Source organism: Falco punctatus (genome assembly GCF_963210335.1).
Source record: "Falco punctatus genome assembly, chromosome: 13".
In the NCBI taxonomy this organism is placed as follows: domain Eukaryota; kingdom Metazoa; phylum Chordata; class Aves; order Falconiformes; family Falconidae; genus Falco; species Falco punctatus.
This window is the reverse complement of record NC_137593.1, coordinates 29,961,181-29,981,947: the sequence shown is the minus strand read 5'-3', so window position 1 is coordinate 29,981,947 and position 20,767 is coordinate 29,961,181. Positions and strand designations below refer to the sequence as shown.

At 63.1% G+C, this 20,767-nt stretch overlaps 4 protein-coding genes across 5 annotated transcripts; 1 reads left to right on the top strand and 3 right to left on the bottom strand.

The window, feature by feature from the left end:
• Window positions 1–325: 325 nt before the first annotated feature.
• On the bottom strand, window positions 326–4,303 carry COLGALT1 (collagen beta(1-O)galactosyltransferase 1). Its single transcript, XM_080409655.1, is given in 9 exon segments — window positions 326–596; window positions 598–650; window positions 751–832; window positions 834–871; window positions 1,906–2,110; window positions 2,887–3,021; window positions 3,095–3,212; window positions 3,605–3,715; window positions 3,991–4,303. Coding segments are annotated over 9 exon segments (1,245 nt in total). The 5' UTR covers window positions 4,248–4,303; the 3' UTR covers window positions 326–350.
• A 595-nt stretch (window positions 4,304–4,898) lies between these two features.
• Window positions 4,899–7,537, bottom strand: PGLS (6-phosphogluconolactonase). Its single transcript, XM_080409662.1, is given in 6 exon segments — window positions 4,899–5,273; window positions 5,428–5,568; window positions 6,267–6,368; window positions 6,515–6,622; window positions 6,706–6,787; window positions 6,789–7,537. Coding segments are annotated over 6 exon segments (747 nt in total). The 5' UTR covers window positions 6,968–7,537; the 3' UTR covers window positions 4,899–5,138.
• A 196-nt stretch (window positions 7,538–7,733) lies between these two features.
• SLC27A1 (solute carrier family 27 member 1) lies at window positions 7,734–16,311 on the bottom strand. Of its 2 annotated transcripts, none has more exons than XM_080409651.1 (12): window positions 16,064–16,311; window positions 14,362–14,756; window positions 13,528–13,689; window positions 12,625–12,694; window positions 12,455–12,546; window positions 12,239–12,348; window positions 10,433–10,642; window positions 10,070–10,196; window positions 9,713–9,850; window positions 9,222–9,386; window positions 8,936–9,082; window positions 7,734–8,195 (listed from the first exon to the last, which is right to left on the bottom strand). In XM_080409651.1, exons 1-12 carry the CDS (start codon window positions 16,228–16,230, stop codon window positions 8,038–8,040), a joined length of 1,941 nt encoding a protein of 646 aa, XP_080265777.1. In that variant the 5' UTR covers window positions 16,231–16,311; the 3' UTR covers window positions 7,734–8,037. The 2 variants fall into 2 exon arrangements, with proteins under 2 accessions (XP_080265777.1, XP_080265778.1); XM_080409652.1 differs by having other exon boundaries at window positions 12,455–12,507.
• Window positions 16,312–17,704: 1,393 nt separating this feature from the next.
• Window positions 17,705–19,902, top strand: NXNL1 (nucleoredoxin like 1). Its single transcript, XM_080409663.1, has 3 exons — window positions 17,705–17,731; window positions 18,256–18,580; window positions 19,615–19,902. Exons 2-3 carry the CDS (start codon window positions 18,258–18,260, stop codon window positions 19,898–19,900), a joined length of 609 nt encoding a protein of 202 aa, XP_080265789.1. The 5' UTR covers window positions 17,705–17,731; window positions 18,256–18,257; the 3' UTR covers window positions 19,901–19,902.
• The last annotated feature ends 865 nt before the right edge of the window (window positions 19,903–20,767 follow it).

The following is a 20,767-nucleotide window of genomic DNA, read 5'->3' as shown; positions in this document are numbered from 1 at the left end:
GGAGGAAAAAAAAACCCCCAAAATGCAGAAATACGGGAGAAGCACATCAAAAATCAAGAAGATGGGAGGAAAAAAACCCAAAATCCAGAAGAGAGGGGGGAAACACACAAAAAAATTAGGAAGGAATGGGGAAAAAAACTCAAAATCCAGAAGGTAAGAGGAAAAAAGCCCCAAAATCTGAGGGGTGTGTTGTGTGTGTGCGCGCAAAATCCAGAAAATAACCCCAAAAAATCAAGGGGACAGGGGGAAAACCCCCGAAGAAATCGAGGAGAGAGAAGGGGGACCCTAAAATCCACACGAGAGTGGAAAACGACCCCAAAAAGTCAAGACGGGGGAAAAAAAAAAAAAATCTAAAAATAAAGAAAAAAGGGGAAAAAAACCAAAAAATTCAAGGAGAGGGAACCAGCATCCAGAGGAACGCGGGGAAATTGCCCTGAAATCCTGGAAAAATGGGGGAAAAACACCCCAAAAATCCCAAAGTGGGGAGCAAATCCCCCCAGTGCCAATGCTGGGGGGAGGGGGGGGGGAGTGGACCCCCCAGGACCCCCCCCCCACCACCACCCCTGACTCACCTCGTCGAAGCCCATCTTGTCGGGGGACCTTGGGGGGCACCCAGACGTGGGGCGACGGCTCCGCCGGGGGGTGCTTCACTGTGGGGGGGCAAGGGGGGGACACCCAGCTGCTGGATGGGGGGGGTCCAACGAGCCCCCACTTGCCCCCCCCCGGAGTTCTCCCCCCCCCCAGGCTCACCCATGATCTCCAGCTGGACGTGCAGGAAGCTCTCGGCCTCATCCTGCAGGGTGCTGTGCGAGCGCAGCGGCACCGGCAGGAACACCGTACACCTCCCGGTTGCAGACGAACATCTGGACCTCTGGAAAGGGGAGGGGGGGAGGGGCAGCCCGGCTGAGCCAGCCTGAACTTGAACTTGAACTTGAACCCCCCTGAGCTGGAACCTGGAGCTCAGCCTGGAGCTCAGCGCCCACAAAGTCGAAATGAAGCCGGGTCGCAGCTAAAATTAATGACGGGGCTGATGGGACCCCAGCCTGGACCTGGGCTTGAACCTGAACCTGAACCTGACCTGAACTGAACCTGAACGTTAAACCAGGATGAACTTGAACTTGAATCCAGGCTGGAGCTCAGCGCCCACGAAGTTGAACTCAAGCCGGGTCACAGCTCAAGTTAACGATGGGCTGACGGGAACCCAGCCCGGACCTGAAGTTGAACTTGAACCCAGCCTGAGGTTCAACTTGAAGCCACCCTGGAGCCCAGCGCCCACGAACGCCCGGCTGAGCCCCGAACCCGACCTTGGGGCCAGGCTGAGACATGCGGGGGCTGGGGCTGGCGCCGGGAGGGACCTGACCTTGACCTTGAGCCACCCCCGAGCTGAGCGGCCACCAGTCGAAGTGAAGCCAGATGGGACCGAATGCCGGGCTGAGCCCAACGCCAAGGGCAGGGGCAACGACAAGGTCACGGCAGGACAAGGGTCAAGGTTAAGGCAGGGCAAACCCAAGGTTACAGCAGGGCAATGTCAAGGTCAAGGTCTGGGCAGGCCAACGCCAAGGTCAAGACAGGGTAAACCCAAGGTCAAGACTCAAGACCAGCCCAAAGTCACGGTCAGGGCAGGTCAACGCCAAAGTCAACGCCAACCCAAGGCCAAGGTCAACGCAACCCATGGCCAAGGTTGAGGCAGGACCAAGCCAAGGTCAAAACCACCACAAGGCCAAGGTCACTACCACCCCATGGCCAAGGGTCAATGCCCAACTCATGGCCAAGGTTGACGCACGACCAAACCAAGATCAAAACCAACCCAAGGCCAAGGTCAATACCAACCCATGGCCAAGGGTGAAAGCAGGCCAAAGCCAAGGTCAATCCGAGCCAAGGCCCCTCCCCCCCCCGGCTCCTCACCTGCCTGGCGGCAGGAGAAGGCGAAGACGATGATGTCATCGAAGGGCCAGGTGTAGTCGGGGTGCGGTGGGTAGAAGGCGAGCGCCCGCGAGGCCGCCCTGCGCAGGTCCAGCAGGAAGGTGGAGTGCACCATGGGCACCGCAAAGCACCCGCGCCGCTCCCGCCGCCGGATGGGCAGGTACGCTGGTGTGCGCCGGTAGTAACCCTGCGGGGGAGCCAGCTGCCTGGGCGCCCGGCCACAGCGCCCGTGGAACCCAGCACCCAGGGATCCCGGAGGATCCAGAGCACGGGGCGCCCAGGGGACACAGCACCCAGGGGACCCAGAGGATGTGGTACCCAGGGATCCTGGAGGATCCAGAGCAGGGGGCACCCAGGGGACCCGGCACCCAGGGGACCCAGAGAATGTGCTATGCAGGGATCCTGGAGGATCCAGAGCACATGGCACCCAGGGGACCCAGCACCCAGGGGTCCCAGAGCACGTGGCACCCAGGGGACCCAGCACCCAGGGGTCCCAGAGCACGTGGCACCCAGGGGTCCCAGAGCACGTGGCACCCAGGGGACCCAGCACCCAGGGGTCCCAGAGCACGTGGCACCCAGGGGTCCCAGAGCACGTGGCACCCAGGGGACCCAGCACCCAGGGGTCCCAGAGCACGTGGCACCCAGGGGACCCGGCACCCAGGGGTCCCAGAGCACGTGGCACCCAAGGAACCCAGCACCCAGGGGTCCCGGAGCACGTGGCACCCAGGGGACCCAGCACCCAGGGGTCCCAGAGCACGTGGCACCCAGGGGACCCAGCACCCAGGGGACCCGGAGGACATGATGCCCAAAGGATGCGGCACCCAGAGGACACAGCACCCAGGGGACCTGGAGCATGTGGCACCCAGGGGTCCTGGCACCCAGGGATCCAGAGTACGTGGCACCCAGGGGACCCAGAGCATGCGGCCCCCCGGGTCTCCAGCCCCCAGCCCCCCCAGCTCTCACCTGCGGCGTCATCCCGCACCAGAAGTTGGAGTAGGCGGCGCGCGAGTCCAGCATGGGTGCCACCAGCGTCTTGTTCTCCGCCATCAGCAGCCCCAGCGTGTCGGGGTTGATCAGCACGTTGTCAGCGTCCAGGAACTGCCCGGCAGCACCGTCAGGGGGGTGAGCGCCCGCCCCTCCCCCCCGGCACCCCCCCCGGGACCCCCCTTACCAGCAGGTAATCGGCCCAGATGGCGCGGGCGGCCTCCAGCGCCGCCTGCCGCAGCCGCATGACGTGCTCGTAGCGGGAGGGGGACCAGTGCTTGGGGCCTTCCTCGTCGGGGTACGACCTGGGGGGAGGCTGCTCTCCTGCCCCACAGCTGCCCCACAGCTGCCCCTCCTGCCCCACAGCGCCCCCTCCTGCCCAAAAGCTGCCCCACAGCACCCACCAGCGCCCCCTCCTGCCCCACAGCTGCCCTACAGCTGCCCCACAGCGCCCCCTCCTGCCCAAAAGCTGCCCCCTCCTGCCCCACAGCTGCCCCACAGCGCCCCCTCCTGCCCCACAGCACCCGCCAGCACCCCGTCCTGCCCCACAGCACCCACCCACCCGCCCGCCCATGCTGGGGGGAGCCCCGGAGAGCAGGCACCCACAGGGAGCCCCCCAACCTGGGCACCCCCAGCTCCCAGGGACCCCCCAAACCTGTGCCCCGCCCCCCCCAGTGCCCACAGCCCCCCCACTCACCGCGGCTCCTCCGCCGGCCGCCACTCCACGCGGTGGTACAGCCCCTGCACGCGCACCAGCCACTCCCGCAGCAGCGCCGTCGTGTTGTCCTCGCTGTGGTCCACGGCCACCCTGCGGCACGTGGGGGGGGGGCATGTCCCTGGGTGTCCTCCCCCCCGGCTCCCTGCCCCTCCCCCACCCGCCTCCCCGGGGTCCCCGTGTGCCACCCCAGCTGCCTGCCCCCCCCCCCCCGGGTGTCCCCCCCCTCGTGTCCCCGTTCCTCACATCATATCCGTCCCACCCCTTGCCACCCCCACCCATGTGTCCCTGCCCCCCCCATGCCCCCTCCCCTTGTCCCCCCATGCCCCTGCCCCCCCATGCACCCCCCGTGCCCCTCCCCCCCGTACCAGAGCGCCGTCCGCTCCTTCGGGTGCCGCAGCCGCTCCAGCGCCCCCAGCGTGGTGGGCAGCGCGTGGGCCGCGTTCCGCGCCAGCAGCGCCACGACCACGCGCGGCGGCTGCAGCGGCGACTCGGGGCTCCAGCGCTCCTCGGGGAAGTACCCGGCGGCCGGCACCGGGCCCAGGCCCCGCCACGGGCCCCGCCACGGGCCCGGCCCCGCCACCAGCAGCAGCAGCAGCAGCGGCCACGGCCGCGCCGCCGCCATCCTGGGCCGCCGCCCTGGGCACGCCCCCCGCTCTGGCCACGCCCCTGCCCCGGCCCGCTTCCCCGCTCTGGCCACGCCCCCCGCTCGGGCCACGTCTCCTGTCCCGGGCCGCTCCCCCGCCCCGGGGCCCGCCCCCCGCTCTGGCCACTCCCCTGCCGTGGGCCACGCCCCCGCCGTAGGCTCGCCCCCCGCTTTGGTCACTCCCCCGCCGTAGGCACGACCCCGCTCTGGCCTCGCCCCCCGCTCTGGCCACTCCCCTGCCCTGGGCCACTTCCCCGCCTGGGCACGCCCCCCGTTCTGGCCACGCCCCGTCCGGGTTCACTCCCCCACCCTGGCCACGCCCCCGCCCGGGGCCGCTCCCCTACCTTGGGCGCGACCCCCGCCCTGGGCACGCCCCCTATCCTGGCCACGCCCCCGCCCCGGGGGCCTGTACCGCTACCGGCGCAGGCACGTGAAAAACCGGCCGGGAAGGAGCCGCCGCCGCTCAGCTGCAGGAGAGAGCCCGGCGCGGTTCAAGGCGGGAGGCACACGGACAAACCCAACGGAGGAGGGAGGGGAACCAGCGTCACCTGCACCGGGCGGCCCCCGGCCGTCCCCGCGCCCACTCTCGGCTCCCTCAGCTACAGGCGGAGAAAGAACCAGGCGAAGAGCTGAAATCTGCCCATTTGATACCGCGTCACAGCCACCGAAACAAGCTGCGGTTCCACCCGCTGAACCGAAGGAATTACTACGTGGAACTCTGTGCTGGGCAAAGCCCATTTGCTCCAGAAAAAAAGAGGGAATGGATAAAAAAAAGTGCATTCCGCACTGCAGCAGAGCGCTACGCTGGAATGGAGTGTTCTCTGCCTGGAATGGTGCGGTGCCACGGGATGCCCTGGCCGGCAGCCAGCTCTAGCCGGGATGTTTGTCGAGGGGGATGGTCAGCTCCTTGGCTGCCGCCTCGTCCAGGAACCAGCACAGCTGGCCGGAGCCAGGCCGGACACGCGCCGCGGGAAGGGGGTTTTCCTCATCACCTTCCAAAATGCGCTGTTGGGAGAGAGGGAGTGTGTCTCAGCCACGCGGCCGGCAGCGGGGACCTCACACTGGACACGCTTTGGCGCTGACTGAAACCCCTTAGCCGCTCGCCCCCCCTGCAGCGCCCCACATTTTTGTTAAAAAAACAAGCATTTTGGGTCCCGACCTTTACAACAGCAGCTTTGCCTTCCCCCGTGGCCACGAAGACCACCATCCGTGCAGCGTTCAGCACGGGCAGGGTCAGTGTGACTCGCTCCGGTGGTGGCTTCGGCGAGTCAGTGATAGCAGCCACGATTTTCTCATCCTCCTGTTGGAGCGAAACAAAGGCAAAAAGAGAAGTAAAATAGAAAAAACTGAATCAGGGGTGCGACCCTGACCCCAACCGGGGCACAGGGCTCCCGCATCACCCTGCAAGCAGAGCACTTCTCTCTTATTGCCTGCCAAACTTCCCGAATTGGGAAAAATGGGGAAAGAAGGAAGCAGAGGACATGGCAATGCCAACGCCAGCCACTGCTTTTTATCTCCCCGCAACCGCCTTGTTCTTCCTCTCTGTTCGTTAAACCACGACGGCCCCAGACCGGGAGCGGCTGCCAGATGTGACTCCAGAGTTACTGATGGAAACACCGTGGTAACGGCAAGGGTGCCAGGGTTGTGGCATCCCCAGGGGTCAGAGTATCCTGGGGTCAAGGTATCCCGCAGTCAGGGCACCCCCCGGAGTCATGGCACCTCCTGACCCATGGCACCCTCTGGGTCAGAGCATCCCGGGGTCCAGGCAGCCCCCCCCCCCCCCGGGTCATGGCATCCCTCTGGGTCGTGGCACACCCTCATCCACGGTACCTCCTGGGTCAGGGCACCCCCCGGGGTCATGGCACCCTCTGGGTCAGAGCATCTCGGGGTCCCGGCAGCACCCCCAGCCCACCCTGGGTCACGGCATCCCTCTGGGTTGTGGCACCCCCTGTTCCACAGTACCCCCGGGGTCAGGGTACCCCCCTGGCGCGGGCTCACCTGGAGCAGGGGGTGGTCGGGGAAGAGCGAGCAGGTGTGTCCGTCCGGGCCCACCCCCAGCACCAGCAGGTCGAAGACCGGCACGGCTTGGCCGGGGAACGCCTGCGGGAGGAGAGGGGGCTGGGCCGGGGCCAGGCCGGGCCGGGAGGAGCGGGGCCGGATCGGGGGAAGCGGGTCGGGGGGAGGGGCGAGCGGGGCCGGGCCGTTCTGGGCGCCACCCCGCGGGCCGCAGCTCCCGCGGCCGGTACCTGGTGCAGCTGCTCGGCGTAGTCGGCGGCGGCGGCGGCGGGGCGCAGCCCGGGGCGCGGGGCCAGCATCCGCGGCGGGGGCGTGGGCAGGCGCGGCAGCAGCTGGGCCTGCGGGGGCGGCCGGTGAGGAGGGCCCAGGCGGGGGGGAGGGGGGGCCCAGGCGGGGGGAGGGGAGCCCCGGCCCCGCTCACCTCGTAGGCGCCGCCGGTGCTGTCGGGGTGCCCGGGCGGCACCAGCCGCTCGTCGCAGAGCGCCAGCAGCCAGGGGGCGGCGGGGGGGGGCGGCGGCCAGCGCGGCGGGCAGCTCCCGGGCCAGGAGCTCCACCAGGCTGCCCCCGGACAGCCCCAGCGCGAAGCGCTCGGCCGCGTCCGCCGCCCGCTGGGCCACCAGTCCCGCTAGCGCCGGGCCCAGCTCCCGCGGCGACGGGAACACCCGCGGCGCCTGCCCCGCCATGGCCGCACCGCCGGCGGCGCGCCGGAAGTGACGCGTGTCCTGCGCGCCGCGCCGTCGCCTAGCAACGCGCGGCCCAGGCCTCCCCGCTGCCAGTCAACGTGCGACCTAGGCCTCCCCGCCACGCCTGAGGCTTCTCCACCACGGCCTTGGCCTCCCCACTGCCTGGCAAAGCGCAGCCCAGGCCTCTCCACCACGGCCTAGGCCTCCCTGCTGCAGCCCAGGCCTTCCCGCTTCCTGGCAATGCGCAGCCTAGGCCTCCCCGCTGTGGCCCAGGCCTCCCTGCCATGGCCTAGGCCTCCCCACTGCAGCTCAGGCTTCTTCACCGCGGCCTAGGCCTCCCCCCTGCCTGGCAATGTACAGCCTAGGCCTCCCCACTGTGGCTCAGGCCATCCTGCTGCAGCCTAGGCCTCCTCACCATCAGGCAATGTACAGCCCAGGCCTCCCTGCCGTGGCCTAGGCCTCCCTACTGTGGCTCAGGCTTCTCCACCGTGGCCTAGGCCTCCCCACTGCCTGGCAATGTGCAGACTAGGCCTCCCCGCCACAGCCTAGGCCTCCCCACTGTCAGGCAATGTATGGCCTACGCCTCCCTGGTGCGGCTCAGGCCTCCCCACTGCCTGGCAATGTGCAGCCCAGGCCTCCCCACCATGGCCTAGACCTCCCCACTGCCAGGCAATGAATGCACGGCTCAGGCCTCCTTGCCACCCGGCCATGCGCTTCCTATGCCTCCCTGCCATGGCCCGGGCCTCCCCAGGGCCACCACAGCACCAGCAGTCACTTGGTGTTTTAATGTCCTCACAGCCCTAAGAGCACGGTCGCGGGTGGATAGAACGCGACCTACGGTTACAAAAAACTCATCTAAGGGGGGGGTTAAGGCTGGAGAGGGAGTGGGGAGAAGCCCCCACGGGGCACCGGTAGCCCGGTAAATAAATATGGCCCTGTTGCCCCCTGTCCCGAGCCGGTGGCAGTTACAAAAATACTCTCTAGAGGTGTAAGGGCGGGTTAAGGGGCATCAGTGTGCTCGGGGGGGGGGTCCTCAGGGTCGCCAGCATGGGCCCCGCAGCCAGGCCAGGTCACAAAGCCACTTTCCCAGAGGAAATCCGCTGGTGAAGGCGCTCGTCCAACGGGACGTATCTCCCCAGCTTCAGATCCAAGAAATAGAGGCGGTCGGAGGTCTGCTGCGGGTCGAAGCCTTCCCGCTGCAGGCGTGTTTTCTGGATCTTAAAGGTACCTGGGGACGGAGAAACGGAGAAATCAAAGCGGGAAGCCTGCCCACGTGCGGCTTTGCCAGCCATTCCCAACGGGAAAGGACCCAGGAAACGGCTGGGAAAGGGGACACCGAGCGCGGCAGCCTGGCGGGGGCACAGGGGAGACCTGTGGGGCCGGCAGGCCGGGGGTTTCACCTTGGGACCTGCTTTTATATTTTTTTTTTTTATTTGATATGTGCTTTTATATGCACTTTTTTACCTTTAGATGTATTTTTATATACTTTTTATCTTTGAATATACTTTTATATGTTTTTTTACCTCTATACCTATTTTTGTATTATTTTACCTTTGAATATATTTTTGTATATTTTCTTTACCTCTATACGTATTTTTATACTTTTATTTTTACCTTTGTATATATATTTATGTGGGGTTTTTTACCTGTGTATGTATTTTTTTTACCTTTCTATGTTTCTTTTTTTTACCTCTGTGTATATTTTTACGTCTTTTTACCTCTGTGTATATTTTTACGTATTTTTTTACCTCTGTATGTGTTTATATATATATAAATATATTTGTTTAAAGTGCCTTTTTTTCTTTCTCCAAGGGCCCAGAAGTAGCTGGTTCCTTGTTTAGGACCCAACGACGAGCACCATTTTTGCCAGCCGCGTTCCTGCACCCGCTGCACCGCCATTCCACCCCGAAGCCGGCGGCCAGGATCCGCTGGGATCTGAACATTCCCAGAGCAGCCGGTCCCCGATACCTGTGGTGTCAACCTGGGGCAGGAGCCGGAGAAAGACGGGCCAGGCGTAGGAAGGCAACACCTTCTGCAGCTCCTGGTACAGCATGTTGGGGTTCACTTTAGCCTTGGGATCCGCGATCGCCGCCATCCCGGCTTTGCCCTCCACCCCTGAAACGCCAGAGGAGAGTGTGGGTGGCAGCGGGATGCGCCCAGCCGATGCGAAGCGCCAATGTGCCGAGGAAAACCTGGTTTGACGCCCGAAGCTCCGAGCCCCACTCCCCCCGAGCGCTCCCACGTGCCGCCGCACCTGGCACTTCCACCCCGTACACCGCCACGTCCGTCTGGTTCAGGATGTGACTCAACGTTCCTTCCACCTCTGTGGTGGAGACGTTCTCCCCTCGCCAGCGGAAGGTGTCCCCACTGCGGTCTCTGAAGTACATGTAGCCCAGCTCATCCATCACCAGCACGTCTCCTGCGAGGGGGGAAGAGGAGACACCAAATAATAAGTCACCTCAGGACCCGAGTTTGTCAGCGCTCAGCACCGCTGCACCGCCCCCACGTGCTGTTCCCCTCCCCCCAGGGGGGTATTTGGTGGCTCCACACTGCCCTGCCCCGCGCCTCCGCGTCATGGAAGGAACGGGAGCTGGGACAAACGCCTCTCCAAAAAGTTCATTTCTTATCTGATCCCGTGCAGCCCAACAGCTCAAAGCACTAACACCTCTGCTCCTCTCCAAGGAAGAAACCCCACACTGGGGTCTCTCGAGACCCCCTGCGCGGGGGGCAGCCCGCGGGCCATACCGGACAGGTACGCCTGGTCCCCTTTCCGCAGGACGTTGTAAGCAATCTTCTTGTTGGTGGCGCTCTCGCTGACGTAGCCATCGAAGCGGCGCAGGGGATCCTGCTGATTGATCTGACCGACCAGTAATCCCGGCTCTCCTGTGGGAAATGAGCAAGGCGACGACGATGTGTCACAACGAGCTCAACGTTGTGCCCACCAAAAGACGTTCGGTCGCCAAACTGACGTGTCGTCGGATGAAAGAACCGGCAGGGAAAACCTGGCCGCAACACCAGAACCCCCCAAAACCAGCCACAGCTGTCACGGACGAGGGGTTTCCAAACAAAAAGCTGCGATTATTTATGGGGGCTGAGGCTCACCGGGGCGACAGGGGATGCAGAGCCCACTGGCATCCCGGATCAGCTCCATTGTGTCCTCATTCACCTTCACCAAACGGATGGGATAAACGTTGGGCAAAATCCGACTGTTGAAGCCACAGGCACCGACCTTCCAGAAGAGGGAAAAAAAACAAACCAAAAAACCCACAGAACGATTTAGGTCTTGCATCATTGCCCTCTGGAAATCCCAGTCTTCCCTCCCTTTCCATTCAACAGGAAAAATTCAGCCAAAACAAAACATTTCCACGGGTTTTTGGTGCGTTCCCACCTCCATCACCGGCCAGGAAGCAGCAGAAGCACCCTCCTTCCCGTGTGGCCCCCCCAGGGGCGGCGGGGTCCCCCCACCTTTCCATCCAGGTTGGCGATGCTGCAGTTACACTCGGTGGCACCGTAGAATTCCCCGATCTGCTTAATTCGGAAGCGCTTTGTGAACTCCTCCCAGATGGTGGGTCTCAGGCCGTTGCCCACCGCCAGCCGCACGCAGTGCTGGGTTTCTGACTCTCGGACCGGCTGGTTCAGGAGGTACCTGCAGATTTCCCCGATATACTGAATAATCTGAAGCAGTAAACACAAAAACACAGCTCAGGCTTCGGGCGGCGTTTACTGCGCCCTGGAGAAAGCTGACAGCGAGGCCACCGGTGTCGGTGTGCCCCATGGAATCGGACGCGCCGGGTGCTTTGATAAACCGCGAGCAGCCACGAGTTCAGGTCACAGAAGGGGCGGAGGGGAAGCGGTTCCTGCCCTCGGGAACCCGCACGGGAGGGATCCTGCAGTGGGAAAACACATGAACGATGCCCTCGTGCTGGAAGATCCCCAGAAAGATGAGGGGAACCAACTGCAAAGCACGGTTCGGGGGGGAGATCCAGTTACTGGCTGTAGTACCGCTGGCGAGGGAAGGGCTGGATGAATACAGAGAGAGAAATCTGCTTAAATTAGAAGGTAACGCTGACGGGTGGGGGGGTTGGGTGTTTGTTTACTGGCTACGAGCTGCCCAGAGAATTCCTGCGCAGGGATTCCTAACACGGACACGAGCTGGCAGAGCCCTCCTGCTACAGCGACGGGCGCAAATGCATGTTTTAAAGGCCACAAGTTTTTAAATCTCCACAACTCCCAAATCAGGGCGGGAGGCGACGTCGGGTGTTGGACTCAGAGAGGCCTCTGACAGCGCTTCGCACAGGATTCGCCTGGAGAATGGCTGGGCCCAATGCGCCGCGGCCAGAGCTGAACCCTGCTGGTGGGTGGGCACCGGGGCAGCCCCCTTCCCTGCCCATACCCACAATCCGCTCGAGGGGATCGAGTGCTCCCTTTGTCGGAGTGTGGATCTGCCCCAAGGTGGATGGGCCCAGAGGTTCAACTGGGCTCCGGGATGGGTCCTGCACCTGGGTCACAACCACCCCCCGAGGTGGGGGAGCTGCCTGGGGGGCTGCCTGGCGGCCAGCAACGTGCCCAGCAGCAGCCTGGCTTGTGTCAGACAAAGTGTGGCCAGCAGGACCAGGGTGGCCATCGTCCCCCTGTGCTCAGCGCTGGGGCGGCCGCACCTTGGATCCCATGGTCAGCGTTGGGCCCCTTACTCCAGGAGGGGATGTGGAGGGGCTGGAGTGTGTCCAGAGGTGGGCAGCGGGGCTGGGGAAGGGGCTGGGGGGGTCCCACCTGGAGAAAAAGTGGGGAGGGGGAAGATCCTCGCTCCCTGCGGCTGCCTGAGGGGGGGCAGCAGCAAGGTGGGGGTCGGGCTTTTCCCCCACACGATGGGATATGGCCTCAAGTTGCACCCGGGGGGGTGGGCTTAGGTCGGATTTTCAGGAAAATTCCTCCACCTGGAGGGATGTCCAGCACCGAACAGGCTGCCCGGGGAAGCTGTGGCGGCACCGGCCGGGGAGGGATTTAGAGGACGTGCAGCCACGGCACTGAGGGACGCGGTGGCCTCAGCAGCGCCAGGTGAACAGTTGGACTCGATAACCCCAGAGGTCTTCTGTGACCTCAACAACTCTGTGATTCTCAGACGGATCAAAGACCTTTTCCAAAACCCTGTGCGCCCAACGCGGCAGCGCTGCCACCTCGATACCCGATGAGGGGCAGGGAATTATCGGGACACGAGTAACAAAAGCAGCGAAGCGGGCGCTGGGCACTGCAGGCAGACCGCGGAGCCCTCACCGTGCATCTGTATTTGGCGCAGTCATCCCAGAAGCGGCTGGCCGAGAACTTCCTCCTGATCACCACTGTCAGGCCATGGATCAAACACTGCCCCACTCCCATGATGTTACCTGGAAAACAAAGATCACGCGGCTGCTCCGGCTCCGTCACCGGCCAGGACGCGTGGCAGGGGCAGGAGGCGGCCGGCGCCTCGTCGCCACGGGGCAGGACGCTCACCCGCCGAGTGGTAGAGGGGGAGGCAGTTGTAGAGAACGTCCTCGGGGCGCATCCTGTAGGCGTAGTAACCGAAGGCAGCGATACGGTAATACCTGCGGGGATGCAGCGCACTGAGCGGGCGCTGCAGGCATGAAACGCGCCAGGAGGGAAGCGCCCGCTGCACTTCTCACCTGCTGTGCACCACTATGGCGGCTTTGGGCATCCCGGTGGTTCCCGATGTGTAGATGTAGAAGAGCCGATCTGGAACAGAACGAGGCGTCGGGCAGCTGCCTGGGAACCCCCGCGGGGTTTCTTTTGCCTCCCAGGCTCCGTCCGCAGCGGAGGGTGACGCAAAGGTGGAGCTGCAGCCAGGGGGAGAACCCGGAGGGCGGCTGCAGGACCGCGCGTGGACGGCTCCGCGTGAACGGGCCCGGCGCTGGCTCAGCTCTCCCGGCCGGGCGTTGCGCCAAACCAACCAAGAAGAAAAGTCTCAACCGGTGGCTGACGGCAGGGCAGAGGCATCCAACTCCCAGATCAAAAAACAGAACCCAAAGGGAGGGAAAACTCTGCGGCACCGTTCCCTTCACCGCAGACGAAGCCCCCCACCTTGGGCGCTCTTAGCTGTCCCAGAGCAGGACACACAGAGGCAGTGGGAATCCTCCTGGCCTCCCCCCGCACCCCAACGCACCAACCCTCGTCCTCGCCATGGGCGACCCGCACCCCAACGCACCAACCCTCGTCCTCGCCATGGGCGACCCGCACCCCAACGCACCAACCCTCGTCCTCGCCATGGGCGAGGAAAGGTTCTAGTGGCAGCCGAGCGCGGCAGAAGCAGCAGATTGATGCACCGAGTGACGCCGGTGAAGCGCAGAGCAAGTCCTGGCCGGCCACATCCTGGCGGCCGCTCGCCCTGCGCAGAAGGGCTCTCACACTGGGATGATTGTTTTTTTTTTTTTTCCTCCCTTTTTTCTTCCACTTTGAGCCCAAACTGGGCTGATTTAACCCCTCCGCCTCACTTCGTTTTCTCATTTGGCTGTCCCCCAGCCCTGCTCTCCCACAGCGCGCCGAGAAATAAAACCTGCTGATAAATTTACCATCTAAACCTTTGTCCAGAATCTGCGTCGGGGGCGATTTCGACGCGCTGCTCAGCAGCGGATCGAGGTGTCTGGTCTCTGCGGGAACGACGCCCGGGTTGTAGTCACCGGAGCAGAATTTTGCCATGTTCTTGCCCAGCATCCCATTCACCTCAGCTATTGCTGCACGACAAAATCACTTTTGCCACCAACCGAACGGAACGCTCCGGGAATAATCCCCAAAACCGCGGAAGGGCCCGAAGAACCAGCGATTCTTTTAAAACACTTTTGTGACGTCTGCGCAGGTACTGGCTGTGCCAGTGCGCTCGGGCTGAGCCCTCCGCAAAAACACATCACGAAACTGCCTCCCCCCCCCAACCATGCCATCTGGAACGGGTTTGAGGAGATGATTCAGAATCGCAAACCCACCGGATCGAACGATAACCGGCGCAACAGCTCATTAAAGAGAAGCGGGGAGGTATTTAAAGGCAGCACTCGCTGACAAACCCACCCCGCGGCAGAAAGCGCGGTGGCAAGGGCAGCAGCACAGCAAAAAAGAACGCGCTCGGTGGAGCCCTGAGGCCACTCTGTTGCATCCCACGCAGCGCGAACAGGCAGGCCAGCTCAGCTTGGGCACCGCGAAATCAGGAAGACACCGGCAGATGAAATTGAGCTCTGGCCACGGTGCCTCCACGGGCCTCAGGCACCAGGAGGGGGGAGATTTACCGTCTTCCCTGGCTCTCGACGCAGCTTTTGGGGTTTGGTTTTGATCGCCCCTCTGGGTTGAGCTTTTGCGAGCTCTGCCTCGCTCAGGAGCGAGCGAAGAGCTCAAGCGGTGCCCGGCTGCGGGCTCACCTGGAGTCAGCTCCCCCCCGAAGATCATGGCCTTGGCGCCCGATGTCGTCACGCAATAAAGCAGAGAATCGGCGCGCAGGTTGAAGTTGATGAGAGCCGCCTCGACGCCGATTTTTGCCATCCCCAGCCAAAGCCCGACGAACTCGGGGCGACTCTCCATGAAGATGGCAATGACGTCTCCCGGCTGGTAGCCCTGCTGGTGGAAGTAGTTGGCCACGGCGTTGGAATACTCGTCCAGCCTCCGGAAGGTCCACTGCTCACCGGTGGCTTCGTAAATCAGGGCCACTTTGTCAGGGTGGCGGCGGACAACGGCCTGGAACATCTTGGGGACGGTGCTTTTGGCTTTTTGATGCCGTCGCAGCTTGTACTTGACGCGTAACAGCACGGAGAGGCCGCTGCGGCAAAGAAAAAGAGTGTCAGTGGCGGAATCCAGGGGTCCCAGCGAGGAGGGACGTGGGTGGGGCGGCCGCGGCATTGCCTTGTACCCGGGGCCAGCCGGTGCCGTGACGCACTGCGGGTGTCACAACATCGCACAGCACGTGGCGCTGCGCTGGGACCCTCCACGTGCCACAACCCGGGGACCCACCTCCACCCCGATACTGATTCCATGAGCCCACAGAGAAGATTCAAACGAGTAAATTAAGTCTTTTAGGGAAAAAAATAATAATAATAAAAAAAGATTTGGCAACGCAAGCGCTGCTTTTGCTCACAAAGGCAGCGACTATCCCCCATGGGATGCGTCTGTTCGGTGTCTTTGTGTCATTTCACACCGACAGCCTGGCCGCAGCCCCGGAGCCACAGATTTTAATAATTAATACTAATAACGATAATTACTCTTGGATGGCAAGCTCTGGAAAGCCAGCGGTGCCTTCGCAAGAAGGGAGTTGCTCTGTGGATGTTGCAAAAAGCAACCGAGAAACGAACGAACCGGGGCTGCTCGAACGAGGCTTTTGGGTGGTTGTTTTTTTTTGGCCTCCCGTAATTTACATAATTGTTTTATTTACAGAATTATTTTATCTACAGAATTATTTTATCTACAGAATTATTTTATCTACAGAATTATTTTATCTACAGAATTATTTTATCTACAGAATTATTTGAAGTCTCCGGGGCAGCAGCGCTGAGCGGAGCCACCACCCGGTTACACCCGTTGAGTTGCCACCGTTCCCGCTGTCCCGGGGCAGCGACCTCCGGGGGTGCGGACCCCCTTCGCCCCCGCCTCCCCCCCCGGATAACGCAGATACAAAAATAAACGCTTCAAAACCAAACGTGTCGCTTCGAACCGGGGGCTGGGGGCCGTTTCCCCCCCCCCTACCCCGCATTAAAACACGGAATCGTGCGCGAGGAGGGTTGGGAACAGCCCCCGGATCCCGGGAATGCCGTCTCGTGGCAGCGCCGGAGCCCCCGCAGAGCGGGGGGAGGGGAAGGGGGGGGCGGCCCGGGTGCTGCTGGCAGCTGTCCCCGGCTCGCCGTGCCAGGGCGGAACAGAGCGGCTTTGTGGGGGCTCCGGGGAACCCCCAGCCCCCCACACACCCTCCCCCCCCAACCCTCCCTCCGCCCCCATCCCCTCCCCCCCACCTTCCTCCTCCCCCTCACTCCCCCCACTCCCACCCCTCCCTCTCCTGCCCTCCCCCCCGCTCCCACACCCTCCCCCCCTCCCCTCCGCCCCCCTCCCTCCTCCCCCTCTCCCCCCCCCGCTTACAAGATGTCCCGCGGCGCCGTCCGGCACAGCAGCCGCAGCAGCCGCCAGCCGCCGGAGCCCAGGCAGAGCCCCAGCGCGGCCGCCAGGCTCCATGGCCAGGGCGCGCCCAGCAGCCGCAGCAGCCCCAGCGAGCCCAGCGCGGCGGCGCAGAGCCCCACCGGCCGCATGCTGCGGCGGGAGCGCCGGGCCGGGCCGCGCCGAGCCGGGCCGGGCCGCTCCGGGCCGCTCCGAGCCGCTCCTGCCCCGCCCCGCTGGGGGGCGGGCCGCCGGCAAACACAGAGCTGCTATTGGCCGAGCTGCGGCTCCCCGGCCTCGGATTGGGCGGCGTGGGTGAACGCCCACCGGGCGTCAGCGCGGCGCTGCGGAGGGGCGGGGCCGGAGGGACGGGGGCGGGGCCGGAGGGACGGGGGCGGGGGCGGAGGGACGGGGGGCGGGGCTGGGGGCGCCGCAGCGCTGCGGGGCCGGGCGGGGGGGGCGGGTTCCCACGGCCCGGGCACGTACAGCCGGGACCCCACGGTCCCGGGACTCGCACACCGGGATCCGCACACCCGGGACCTGCACACTGGGACCCCACGGCCCCGGGACCCGCACACCAGGCACCCGCACACCCGGGACCTGCACACCGGGATCCCACGCACCGGGATCCGCACGCCCGGGACCCGCACACCGGGATCTGAACACCGGGATCCCACGGTCTCGGGACCGGCACACCGGGGACCCGCACAGCCGGGATCCGCACATTGGGACCCGCACACCGGGACCCCACGGCCCCGGGACCCGCACCCCCGGGACCCGCACCCCCGGACCCCACGGTCTAGGGATCTCCGCACAGCCGGGATCCGCACACCGGGACCCCACGGCCCCGGGACCCGCACACCAGGCACCCGCACACCCGGGACCTGCACACCGGGATCCCACGCACCGGGATCCGCACGCCCGGGACCCGCACACCGGGATCTGAACACCGGGATCCCACGGTCTCGGGACCGGCACACCGGGGACCCGCACAGCCGGGATCCGCACATTGGGACCCGCACACCGGGACCCCACGGCCCCGGGACCCGCACCCCCGGGACCCGCACCCCCGGACCCCACGGTCTAGGGATCTCCGCACAGCCGGGATCCGCACACCGGGACCCCACGGCCCCGGGATCGGCACATCGGGACCCGCACACCCGGACCCCACGGTCCCGGGATCTCCGCACACTCGGGACCCGCACACCGGAGATCCGCACGCCCGGGTCCGCACACCGGGTTCCGCACACCGGGACCCCACGGCCCCGGGATCAGTACACCGGGATCCGCACACCGGGATCCCACGGTGCTGGGATCGGCACACCCGGGACCCGCACACCGGGAATCCGCACACCGGGATCTGCACACCGGGATCCGCGCACCGGGACCCCACGGCCCCGGGATCCGCACACCCGGGCCCACACGGCCCCAGCCCGGCCCGACACCCCCCGTTCCCACCGCCCGGGCCTGGCACCCCCGTTCTCACGGCCCCGGCGCGGCCCCGCCCTCCCCGCTTAAGCCGCTTACCGGCTGCTCCGGGAATCCGCGCTCAGTCCTACCGGACGGCTGGGGAGTGCGCTCCGGGGCTGGGGAGGGGGCTCCGGTGGGTTCCAGGGCTGGGGAGTGCGCTCCGGGGCTGGGGAGGGGGCTCCGGTGGGTTTCAGGGCTGGGGAGGGGGCTCCAGTGGGCTCCGGGGCTGGGGAGGGGGCTCCGGGTGGCTCCGGGGCTGGGGAGGGGGCTGTGTGTGGTTCCGGGGCTGGGGACGGGGCTCCAGGGGGCTGGGGGGGGGCTCTGGGTGGCTCCAGGGGGCTGGGGAGGGGGCTCCGGGGCTGGGGAGGGGGCTTCGGGTTGCTCCAGGGCTGTGGAGGGGGCTCCAGGGGGCTGGGGAAGGGGCTCCGGGGCTGGGGAGGGGGCTCTGGGTGGCTCTGGGGCTAGGGAGGGGGGCTCTGGGTGGCTCCGAGGCTGGGGAGGGGGCTCCAGGGCTGGGGGAGGGACTCTGGGTGGCTCCAGGGGGCTGGGCGGGGGGGGCTCTGGGGGGGGGGGGGGGGGGGGGGGGGGGGGGGGGGGGGGGGGGGGGGGCCGGGGCTGGGGGGTGGTTCCGGGGCTGGGGAGGGGGCTCCATGGGTCTCCACACCCCTTCCCCCCCCCCCGCACCCTGACCCCTGGGCCTCCCCCAGCCATGGCCGCCCTCTTCGCCGGACGGGTGCTGCTGACCGACCGGCAGCGGGAGCGGTTGGATTCGGAGCGGGAGCTGAGCCGGGCGCTGGACAACCGGGTGCTGCTGCTCTACTTCGGCCGGGCGCGCTGCCCGCGCTGCTGCCGCTTCGTCCCGCTGCTCCGCCGGTTCTTCGTGCGCTTGACGGACCCACGGCACGTGGTGCGCGCCGCGCAGCTGGCGCTGCTCTACGTCTCATGCGATGGGAGCGAGGAAGAGCAGGGAGCCTTCCTCCGCACCCTGCCGCGCCGCTGCCTGGCACTGCCCTTCGCGGACGCCTTCAAACGGTATGCGGCGACGCCGACGGCCCCAAAATATTTTCCGACTCGTTTTTTCCAAACATTTTGCCTCGTGTTCGGTCCCTGCCGGCGCCGTCAGCGTCATCAGTTGATGGAAAAATCCGGAAAACTCTCGGGCTGCGCCTGTCTGCAAAGCAAAGATACTGCCCCGTCCCTCCATCCTGCTGTTTCACTGATATATATATATATCTCCCATTTATATATCCTGAGATAGATAGATACATATATCCCTATTTATATATCCTGATACGCATGTATGTATCCCTATTTATGTATCCTGAGATATATATACATCCCTATTTATATATCCTGATATAGAGATATATATAACCCTATTTACATATCCTGATATAGATATATATATCCCTATTTATATATCCTGATATATATCTATATCCTGATATATATCTATATATCCCCATTTTTATATCCTGATATATACATATATATATCCTATTTATATATCCCTATTTATATATCCTGAGATATATATCTATATCTATATCTCTCCCTATTTATATATCCTGATACCCATTTATCTATCCTGATGGATATTTATATATGCCCCTCTTATACCGCGCTATTTATAGCCCCTAAAGACGCCTCCGCCGGCCCCGCAGGCAGGACAGGGTGCGAACACCGGACGCAGCCAGGCGGATTGGAACTGCTGACGCATTTACTGTAACCTCATTAGCGACAGAACGAGCCGCAATTAATTGCAAGAATTATTCCCGGCTCTTTCACAGGGCCAGCCGGTGGGCGGTCACATTTGAAGCAGCTGGCGGCTGTTCGACCCCCGCTGTCCCGCATCGCCCGTCACCCGCGATCTGGCGCCCGCATCCCTGTTTACTGGCCCTGCAGAGATCCGCACGCTAATTAATTTGGGCAAATGAGCAAATTTTGTAGGGTGAACAGCATGGAGGACGATGCGCGTCCTGCCGGGTGGTGAGGATGAGGAGCACCGAGGACGATGCACGGCGAACCCTTCCCCATTTGAGGTTTGAGTTTTTTCCCCCTTGCAGGGAGCTGGAGCTGCGCTTCGCCGTGGCTGAGGTGCCCACCGTGGTGGTGCTGAAGCCCTCTGGGGAGGTGATCACCGCCAACGCCGTGGAGGAGATCCAGCGCGCCGGTCCCGCTTGCTTCCAAAACTGGCAGGAGGCTGCTGAGCTGGTGGATCGCAATTTTCTCTTGGCGGAGGATTTTGACAACTGGAGCAGGAGAAGCATCACCGATCCCATCCGCCGCCTCAAGTACAAGGTGGACGAGAAGGAGGAGGAGGAGGAGGAGGAAGGCGAAGAGTTGTCTTAGCTCCGGGCTGAAGTGGCCGGGAACATCCCTTGGGCCACCATCCCTGCCTGGGATCTCCAGAACCTTAGAAGTCCACAAAACCCACGTTAATTTTCCAAAAAGTGAATTGTTTTAGGGCAAAATATGCTCTGTTCCCACTACTGCGAAAACGACAAACTGGGCAAACTGGAATTCTGTTCCCTTTCAGTCACCTTGGGCCATTTATTTACCAACAAAACCAGAAAAAAAGCACCCGTTGGAGACCAGCACTCAGCGAACCACTGGCTAACCAGCTGATAAAATTGATAGTAAAAAAACACATTAAATTTTTATTTTTTTAAAAAATTTTGTTGGAAAAAAAAAAAAAAAAAGCAAAACCAATCTGCTGTGAAGGCACAGAGAAACACCCGCGGGAAGAGAAGCCCTACGTCTCCCACCTCATGCTGCCATTCCACCACGGTAAATCCACATCCCAGAGAAATCGACACAAAGCGGGGGGCGCCGGGGGCAGGGTCCCCACACGCTGCAGCTGCCCCGGTGACCCCGGTGACCTCCCCGAGCACCAGCCGCCTCTTTTATTTGCTTGTTTTCTTTTTATCTGCTTGTTTTCTTTTTGTCTGTTTTTTTATCGCTTTTTTCTTTTTGTCGCTTTATTCTTTTTGCCTGCTTTTTTCTTTCTGTCTGCTTTTTTCTTTCTGTTTTCTTTCTATCTGCTTTTTTCTTTTTATCGCTTTATCTGCTTTTTCATCTGCTTTTTTCTTTTTGTCTGTTTTCTTTCTATCCGCCTTTTTCTTGTCATCCGCTTTTTTTCTTTTTGTCACTTTTTTCTTTTTATCTGCTTTTTTTTTTATCTGCTTTTTTTCTTTTTGCCTGCGTTTTTTCTTTTTA